Raw genomic sequence first — 10,506 nt, 5'->3', positions numbered from 1 at the left:
CACGGCGAGGATACTGGCGGCGAATAATTAAATTAGCAGAACCCAAACACCGACCGAATGGAACTGCACCCCCCGATCCAGGCATCTCGTGGCATCGCGAAGAGATGGAGCTACGTATCCCAGGCAGTCCCGGGCTCGGCAATCACCGCCGTGGAAAATCGGTGGTGCAGCCGGCGTTCTATCGCGGATCCATAGGGAAACTTCGCGAATGCTCGAGAGTACGAGCGGTAACACGGAGGGGGTTGCAAGCCGGTAGGGACGAGTGCACGCGCCCGTATCCGGAGGCGAACGAAGTGCGGCGCTCTCGGCCGGTAGGTGCGCTATCACTTTGTGCGCCGATTGGCCGTAGAGTGGCGGGGAGGGGTGGTACGGTGCCACGTGACCCTGTCGACCAATAAGCGGGACGCATAGCCGGCGTCCGGCACATGGCGGCGCGCCGGCTGTAGCACCCGCAGTCGCAGTACGTCGCAGTCAGTCGCAGTGGTAACACGAGCGAGAGGGTAGTTGCACGCGCCTGCCTTCGAAAGGAAAGATCTCGCGGTGAGGGAGAGGTAAAGAGAGAAAGAAGGAACCGAAAGAGAGAGCGCGGCTCCCCTTGCCTCCGTTTTCAGTGCTTCAGTCGCGCGACGACGCTCTCGGACGCTTTAGTCAGTCGGTCGGTGACGAAGCTTCCCAAACGTGATCACGCGCCGTTACGTTACGTTACGTTACGTTACGTTAACGTCGTCCCATCGAAGGGAAGAACGAGAGCGAACGAGAGGAAAGAGGACGAACGAACGAATTATAAACACGTATATCGGTTTAAAGAGACACGTGAAAATATATAAACAGAAATCACACGAGCATAACGAGCGCCGACATTGAAGATTGTAGGTCGCGCTCTATAAACTTCTACGAACAGTTCAGACCACAGTGCAAGATATTCGAGGAAAGCCGTTTTCGTCGGCTGGGCTTTAAACGCGGTGAAAGAAAGCGCGCGAGTGAGAGAGCGATCGACGAAAGAAGGACGCGGCGATCGTGGACGAGACGCGAGATTACGAGTAGCCCACACGTTTCCAGTGTGCGAACCACACTCACGCCGTGCGTTCGTATACACGAGAAAGGAACGAAGAAAGACAGAGCGATCACCGGCGGAGTCAACGATTTTATTTTTGTACGGTGCATCGTCGTTTATTCCTAAATACATTTTCCTCGTGACCGACACGGTTCTCGGTGTGAACGACACTCTAGTCCCTCGTCCGAAATAATCGAGTGTGTGGTGTGTACACGCGTGTGTTTCGTTGTTTTCCGATCGTTTCGACACGGACTCTATCCACGTGGACGTCTCTGAACAATTTCACCGTCTCGGCCGAAAATTCAGCGACCAGCGTAAAATCGTACAGCAGAAAAACGACAGGTTGTGAGGACGGGTCAGGAGGGTACTTACGAGAGGAGGAATAGTGAGAAACTGTGTGATTTACACCCAGTACGATACACACACACGTGCATATACCGATTGACTTTGTCAGTGCGATAAAACGCGAAATTTTGTCGATCCAAGATGCCGACGAGTTTGTTCAGCGAAATGGACCGCGGAGCGAATGGCGGTGCGGCCGCTTCCCTCGAGGACCAGCGAGCCTTGCAATTGGCATTAGAATTATCTATGCTTGGTCTCGAGGGTACTCCCGTGTGTCCAGGGACCGGCACAGGTACCGGAACTGGGACTGCCAACGATCCAGATCCAATGCAAACGACACCAGCAGGCGTTTTCGAGGAAGCGCGTTCTAAGAAGAGCCAGAACATGACCGAGTGCGTGCCGGTGCCTAGCAGCGAGCACGTGGCAGAGATCGTCGGCCGACAAGGTAAGCGTCGAACCTAACTCTACTTCATTCCAGAGTTTTCAGCATTATAAACGACGAATTCTCGTATAATTAACCACTTGACGCTCTCACCCGAGTATACTCGTACGTTGTTGTAGTTTTACTCTAATACGATGTAAGTTGGACATTTCAAAGTTGTAATCAACAGTATTATGGTTTGGAGAAGAAATATATTTGACTCAGTACTCGCCAGAAAGTTATCCGTTAATTTCTTTCTGTAGCTTGAAATCAGCCAATTAGACACTCGTTATTCGATCGTTAAACTTCAATCTTTCATTGTTTACAAATAAGTTTGATAAATGTGTCTCGGCGTGCTTCACGCGTGCTTGCTGTTGTGACGTATATGCGAAACACGCGTTATCGCCAGATCGAATGTTGTCAATGTGTGCTCGGAGTCGCTAATAACCCTATGAACTGATGATAGATTTCATTCTAATCCACTCCAAATTTCACAAGCTTTTATAGAAACAGTTTATAATTTTCGACAAACACTTATATTGAATTTTATCCATATATAGAGACTAGTATATACTCAAATTAATTTTGTTCTCATCAAAATGAAGCATATAAAACCATGAAATGTACGAAATACTCATTTTTCGATTTTTAAGTATTTCTATCGATCAGCATCAGAAAAATCGTTAAGTGGTTAATATTAACTAGGGAATGCGATTAAAAATTGCGATTAAAGTTAGTCAAGTGCTGAAAATTATCGCTCACAATGATTGACGATTAAATCGTTCGTTATAGCTATAATAGCGATTAATAGGAAAAATGGACCACAAAGTATAACCTGTTAATGTCTTGTTTAGGAATTGTTTGGATATACGGATTTTTGATATTTGAGGGAATTTCGAATCGATTTCGTGAAAATTCTGGTTCAACATTCTCGAGCACGTGTTCACCGTAATCGTAAATCGTCACGAGCGATTTATGATGATTATTCGTTTCAATCGTAATCGTCAATCGTTATTTTGATTAAATTTTATCCAATACTGGCGACTTCGCAAGACACGGTCTCTCCAGACGCATGGGACTTTCCTCCGCCGATGACGAAACGTACGAATATTGCGTTGGTGCACATGAAATGTCATTTCTTTGTCAATCGCAGCCAAATTGGGCAAATATCGCTGGTATCAAAAATGTATTTTATTTTCACACTTTATCATATCGTTTTATGCGTGGGATTCAAAAATGGAATCATCATCAGACAATTCTGCAAAAGTTCGCTTAAAGTAACAATAACATTAGAAATGTAGCGTTCGCATTGTTCAACTTCTTTTGCGTTGAGTCTCACCATTCAATAACTTCACAGATACAACAAATTTAAATACAACAAATGTTTATTGAAAGAGTTCAAACAATCTTCAATTTTGTAAATTGAATCACATTTTGGTTTCACGTTATATAACACTACTTAAAATAATGTTCAATAATTAAAATCGGTGCTGTAATTCATTTTCAGCGAGAACTTTGTCCATGTTTGAATTCAATGCATGACATTCTGATTCATAATTCGCCCAGCATGTTTTAAAACGTCGTAGATTTATGTAACCGACGCGGTTTCCATGTGACTTCCCCCGACGATCGACCAGCTATGATATTCCAGTTCGATAAATATCTGAAGTTTCGAAGGTCGTAAAACTCGTCGATACCGTTTTTATAGATTCTACGTTGCGGAAGAATTAAAATTTTCTGTGGCGTGGTACAATTGCTCGACGAATGAAAAATTTTCTATCGGTAGATCTGGAGAGTAGGCAGAAAGCGGTAAAATTTCGTTATCGTGCAAAGAGATTAGGCTCTTGCTAATATAGGTTGTACGTTCAATTTTAGATGCATTTCATTGATTGTCGTAGTTTAGAGATTTGAAAAGCCATAGTAAACTAGCTCGAAATGTAATCATCGCATTGTACTTGAGTTTTCGTGGATTTATTTCTTTTTACACTAATGAGGCTGTAATCGAGCTTAACCATTCTCGGTTTGTACGAAACCGACTATTCGACTTCTTTACTTCGCCAATGTTTACTAAATGACGAATTATCACGAATTGACTGATTTTCGACGTTATCTCTTACGCAGCCTGAACTGGATTGTTTTCAGTAATGTTTCAAAACGGCCTCGTTTACAATCACCTTCTGTCTACCACACGGTCGGTGTTCAATATCACTAACTTTAAATTTTAGAAATCGATTCCAATATTTCTTACATCGATACAGCCTTTTTTACATGTTGTTTACTTTTCTCGTCCTTTTCACTTTTCGTATGCGAAACTAAATTACTCCAATATTCCTATTATTCGTTACATGAAACTTCAGGTTTCGTTCGCACATAATTAATATTCAAATAGGAGAACAAAAAAATTTGTTCGACCAGCAATAATGGAACTGAAAATCTTTGACTGATTGATCTCCACCTGTTAACAGATTTCGTTTCCTTCGTTGGGATGTACAAAATTACCTTTGAGCTTGACAAAAATCGACATTTCGTATGCAGCAACTAAACGGTGCCGCGATTTCTTTAAAATCGATAAGGATTTATCGCCGGGCGATAAATGTTATAGTCGAAAAGTAAACGTGAAGTCGTGACTCGATAAATCGTGATTGTATATACGGGGCTTAGCGAGGTTCGGAATGACACGAATCGTACGACCGTGCGTCAACAAAGATATTCGTTGTACTCTTTCGATGAAATAACCGTGTGCGAATGTCGAAATCATCCATGCGTGTAGTACGTATGCGACCAAAGTTGGGTAATTTTAATATAAATACATTTTTATTTAGTACGACATATTCAGGGAATTTCCGTTTAAGAACTTTTATTCCACGTACTAATTTCATTCGGATACATCAATAAAAAAGAATGATTAAAAATGCACAAGAAACATTATGCTTATTAGTTTCACATGCTCAGTGCTATGTATAAAAGCATTGAAATTTCACCTGTACAAACATGTACATATGGATACTTGCGACTTTTAATAAATCCGTTGTGTACATAGCAAGTTACATCATTAAGTGATCGTAATTGCAAAATGATTTAGCAAGCGTTATGATCCGTTCGACGATCTGTTGAATCATAAAGAAGAAACAAATTTCACGCGGCTAGATGAAAAACACGATTGAAAACGAGCAAGAAAAATGTTCTTTATCAGTTTAACACGCTACTATAATCTATAGAAACATTGACATTTCAGAATTATTTGTTATGTGAGATGAGAATTCCTAAAAGAAATATAGATTCTTAACCGCGAGGTACCGTTTGCTTCGGTGTTCGAACAGCGACGCGTTTACGTAAGTCGAATTCGCGAGTACTTTAGTTTGCATTGCTCGTTACCGGAATCTGTCGCGTATACCACCGCCGACAGACAGTTCATTGGCACGGGCGTGAGCGTAAACGCCGCGAGAAACGCGGTATCAAGTAATGGTGCAATTAAACCAATCTAACTTCGAAAAGCAAATTTATTTGGTGGCTCGACGAATCGTCGTGCAGTGAACCCTGTCGTAGGTCGTGGCCGTTCGTCGACTACCTTCGTCGACTACCTTCGTCGACTACCTTCGTCGACTACCTTCGTCGACTACCTTAGTTTCTCGGCCACTGTATAAAAAAAAAAAGAAATAATTGAGAGAAGCCTGTTTACGTTTCGACGATGAATCAGGCGACATGCATATACAACGACGGATCTAGCTTTATCGGGGCCTGGACATCCATTCGGTCCGAGGAGCCCTTTTCTGAAGTATTTTCTGGGAGACGAAAGTTGTTGTTATAAAATGTATTCATTCTTCAAAGCAATTCTTACAAAGAAAAAAATTGCGGAGTTTCATAAAGTTGATCAGTTGAAAAATAACACGGAGAATCGTTTCTCTAGTTACTCTTTATATCTCGTACATGCGTAATTTAAAATTCTTAGATTAGGTGAGGGTATTTATCATTCGCGTTACGGAGAAAAATATCGAGTGACTATTGAATAGTAAACGAATTACTCTTTATTAGTTTCTTATTCGGTTGATAGGGAATATGACTGCCTCTCAACAGTAATATTGTTCACGCATGGAAATAATCGCTAGTCGTTTTAGAATCGAGCACCCCTAATCCATCATGGCTGCACAAAATTGTGGCGGTACGTGCAAACGTTCCATCGATCGCACCGCGTCGGTTGTTCGCAATTAAAGTGGTCGTTTCGGTGTAATTTTACCGATAATAGTTTCACACTGTTTACGAAACGCTGAGACGGTAATTGTTATTATCTCGTATTGTCACGATTAAGCGGTGTTTACAGTAGCTGGCAGCGGACCGCTCGCCAGAGGGCATGAAATGTCGACGACCGTTAAACTTCGAAGCGTTTCAAACAAAACATCGGGGTGGAGAATTTTACGATCCTCTTCGTCCTTCCAAATGTCAAAGCAACGGCTCGATACAGAAGTAACGAACGCGAACGTGACTCGGTCGTCGTACCGGTGCTTTCGATCTTTTCATACAACGGTAACCAATGAGTAGTGTCCAGTAACTTCTTAACTCCGGGTTCGAGACGTTCCCCCTAAGCGAGGAAATAACAACTTTCATTTGTAGCGTTTCGTTGAGCTGACGAGAGAAGACATCTCGACGTAGAAAACGCGATGCTTAACGAACGCGCTTGTGTTCTTTCTCCGTGCGTGTAACGTAAAAAACGTAGCCTTTCCATCGAAGAACGAAACGATCGCTTTTGTTAAGCGATTCCGAGCGTACTCCACCGTGGGACGCGTTTCGAAATTGAGAAAAACCTGGCTGACCGCGACGCTGCGCCACGTGGCTTGCCATTTAAATCTTAACGCTGTCAGAGATCGCGCGCGCGATAAATAATCTCGTAAGTCTGATCGCGGCGATCAATACCGTGCCTTGAGGTCTCTCTCTCTACGTCGTGAGATTCGCGCTTTTACCGATTGCTCTTGAAGATAGCGGAAATGGCTCGTTTCTTTCAAAAATGTTCGATCATGCTCCTGGGAATTGTGCTTCGTTACTGGTACAAAGTAGTGTAATCAAGAATTATCTCAGGATAATTTTAGGTGCGGGGAAACAACATTTTAACTCGTGCCTCTTACGCATACTATTATATTTTTGATAATAGAGAGTGGAGAACGAAATCATTTCATTAATACAACCGGTCTTACAAGTATCCGTAACCTCCTTGTCTATCGAAGAAATTTGTCTAAATAAAATGATATTTTGTTTTTATTGCAATGTATAGCTAATCGAAAACCGATCAACATTTGTTTACAATACTTTTTGACAGATTATCAGAAGTACTTGAAAAATCGTGGAAAATATTACGTGAGATTCCGTATATTTTTCATTCTAAGCATCGAGTTGAATTACTCTCATTCGCTGAATTGCGTTCTTTCATGATCACGAAAATATCGTGCAAGTTTTTGCATTGACATCTCGTTTTTGTTTTTAATACGACGAATAAAGTCGTCGAAGGAAAAGGAAATAAAACAGGTTGAACTCGTTGTCGGAATATAATACCGTTTTAGTTCTTTTTCCCACATTTCACGCGCAGCCACTCGATTGCCAAAGCAAAAGTTCAATTGAATAAGTATATGTGGAACGCGTGTAGATACACACGGAAGGGGTAGCTATCGATAGCACGTGCCGTTGATCGATCATCGACGCCTCGCTCTTGGCCACTGACACATCTGTCGTCGCGTACAATTTTGCAAAATTGGACGATTGCCAAACCATACGTGCGTAACTTTCGCGCAAACGTCGAGGTGGAAATCGCTAAAAACCGTACGCGCTCTCTTTCCCGATCGTTCGATTTTAATTAACGACTTTGTCCGCCATTACGTAGAGAACAATACGGATTCAAGTGCGGTAAAACATGTATTATTTATATTATGGTATTATTGCACATGTAATCATAATTTAGAAATATACATTCCAGAAATGTCTATGCAAATGCATTGAACAGACACAAATTACTGGTTCAAATATGAGGATGACATTTACATAAACAAAGTCGCTTTGCCAAATGTGCTCGTTAATAACCTAGACGTTGATGCGATCCTAAACAATATCGTTAAAAAAAAAAAAAGTCTAATCATAAAGAAAAATATCAAATAAAGAAGATAATTGAAAAGATACTATATTCCCACACGTTTTTCTTTAAATGCAATGGTGCATGTGTATTTAGTAATTTTTTTTTTTATTACAACTGATTTCTTAAAACGACCAATGCATCCAGTGTAATAAATTCATCCACCTACTATTTACAATACATCTTAGTATATTCGATAGAAGAGAAAACGATGGCGTACAAAAGGAAGCCGTACCGGCTCTTAGGTGGTCATCACGCGAGGCGAGCTAATATTGACCGTCCAATAACACTAGACGAACACCTAGAACGGTGTCAAGACTATCCGTGTTTTAAATTCAGAACCCGCTACGGATTTCCGTACGTGCTTATCGTCCCTTCCGTTCGGCCGGGCTTTCTCGCATCCTCTGTTCGGTTTGCGTTTGCGGTTTGAGAGTCACTGACAACGGTGTCGTGCGACCGAAACGCGCGTAGAACGACTATACCCGATATGCTTGTGCGTGGCGCACGAAGCCGTAGATTCAACGAACAATTACCGTGTCGCTGTTTCCAACGACTTTCACGTATCTCGAATCGCGGTTAATTTTGCTATGTTTCTCGTAAATCAGACGGCCATTTTTAAAGATATAATGCGGCTGGTTAAACATGTTTTAGGGAACTTTGTTGGCTATCGTGGGATGTTGTTACAAGTAATAGTTGTTTGGTAGTACGAGTTATAGTAAAATTAAAATTAGTCCAGGATGGTGTACTTTGTTTACGATGGAAAGTATATTTGTTAGCAATTAGAGCAAATGACATGCATTTTGTTTAGTATCAAAGTGTTTCCAGATAAATATTATTAGCTATTAAAAACACTATCCAGAACAGCAAAAATTTATGTCATTCTATTTAAAAATATGCAGCAATGTGGTCCTCTGGAGCACATTATTAAAATGCATCTAATAATGAATTTGTTATGGCAAAATAGTCATGGTCACATTCACCCCAATGTAACCCAATGATATGGAGTTACTATAACCACAGTATAAAATTCATTTGAAATAATTTAAAACTGAGAGAAGTTAGAAGTTTGTACGATTCTACTAGAAAAGAAGACTTTGAACTTATTTTTATCTGAAAATTGTGCCCGTGCCTAACGTAAACGCACGCGTGCGTAGAGAAGCTAAGCCTCGCCTAAGCCTCGCGGTGCGTGTTACGCGCGTTAGAGAGATTTAGGCATGCCGGAGTACGGGAACTCTGGTCGCGTTATAGCAATGATTCATGCCCTGGTACGTTAAACTGGTTCCGAGGCGGGCTGCAGCCGCTGGAAAAAAGAATCGTGTCCCGATCTACGAGACACAATGCAACGTTAAAGAGAAAACAGGGCCCCCCGGACATATGTAGATCCGCAACCCTGGTTGAGCACTGGCAGGGTTGGACCGTCTGGGAAAGCAGGAAGCGGTAATTTTATGTAAGAACGGAAAATCGCAGTTCACCGACCGTCCAGCGATTCCCACCCGAGGAAAATGCTCGAAAACGTTAGCGAGGAACGCATAGATTCGTGTTACGCTCGTTGTTATCTCGCGCGTTACGTTTCATGCTTCCTCGGTAGTCTTGGCTCGAAAACAAATTCGCACAGTGTTTTAATTACAGATACGTACAGTTCCATTCGGACAAAATATTTAATGGTAACAGTTCTAGGCAATTTATCTGTCTGGTGAAATAATGATTAATATCGAATGACATGTCCATCGTTTTCGATACACGATTAACAGATTTTCGAATTAACGGATAATATACAGGGAACTACTGTTGTAGGTTGTGCTCTTTTATCATGTAACGCATTTATAGTCGTGCTCCGATTTCGACGTACATACGTTGCGTAGCGATGAGTCACCGATTGTCACGTAGTTCTGTTTTTATCACGCTGTTACTTTATAGTTCGCTGCTTGAATATTTTCATTATCGTACAAAGTCATAGAGGTGATAAACAGTGGGAGATTAGAATTGTAAAGTCAACTTAATTAATTAAAATTCCATCGTGGGTTCTGTTTCATTCCGTACTATCTTTTCATCGTGCACTTTATAGTTGGAATACTCCTAACAAATAAATAAAAATAAAATTTATTTACTATTTATTTACAATCTTCCCTGTACTTCGAAATAATTCGTACGTAACGATCAAAATTGATCTCGTGTACGGTTTTCGGTGCACAAGGCACGAATGGAAACTCGCTCAAAGTTTTAGCGGTCAGAGAAAAATTCATTATTTATACAAAAAGAAACGAGGGAAATTAACCCATTCACTGAGTTATCTCGTAATAAGCGCACGTACTAAGATTGCCAACTACGAGATATCTATGCATGGTAAATTTAAAAATTTGATGTAACAATATTTTTCTTTAAAAAGCAACAAATTTATCGTCGCTTCTTATTACCAAAATAATGACTTGGATAACACGTCTGCATGAAATCTTGGCGCCCAGTGCAAAGCGCTCCAAATTTGTCTAGCACCGAATGGGTTAACAGCGATCAAATTCCGTGCACCCTTCTCTCTAAGCGTCGCAGCCTGGTCTCGAGGCAGCAGCACGGAGAATTCGC

The 10,506-nt window shown here is 41.4% G+C and overlaps 1 protein-coding gene across 1 annotated transcript in view; it reads left to right on the top strand.

Annotated features, from left to right (window-relative positions):
- Nucleotides 1–457: 457 nt before the first annotated feature.
- Nucleotides 458–10,506, top strand: part of LOC128875849 (RNA-binding protein MEX3B) — an 87,967-nt gene continuing 77,918 nt past the window's right edge. The window contains exon 1 of the mRNA XM_054121783.1: nt 458–1,841. Within this exon, the coding sequence (XP_053977758.1) occupies nt 1,541–1,841 (301 nt within the window). The 5' untranslated portion in view covers nt 458–1,540. The remainder of the gene's footprint in view (nt 1,842–10,506) is intronic.

This window comes from Hylaeus volcanicus, chromosome 4 (genome assembly GCF_026283585.1).
Source record: "Hylaeus volcanicus isolate JK05 chromosome 4, UHH_iyHylVolc1.0_haploid, whole genome shotgun sequence".
Lineage (NCBI taxonomy): Eukaryota > Metazoa > Arthropoda > Insecta > Hymenoptera > Colletidae > Hylaeus > Hylaeus volcanicus.
Note: the sequence above shows the minus strand (reverse complement) of the source record. Positions and strands in the feature narration are given on the sequence as shown.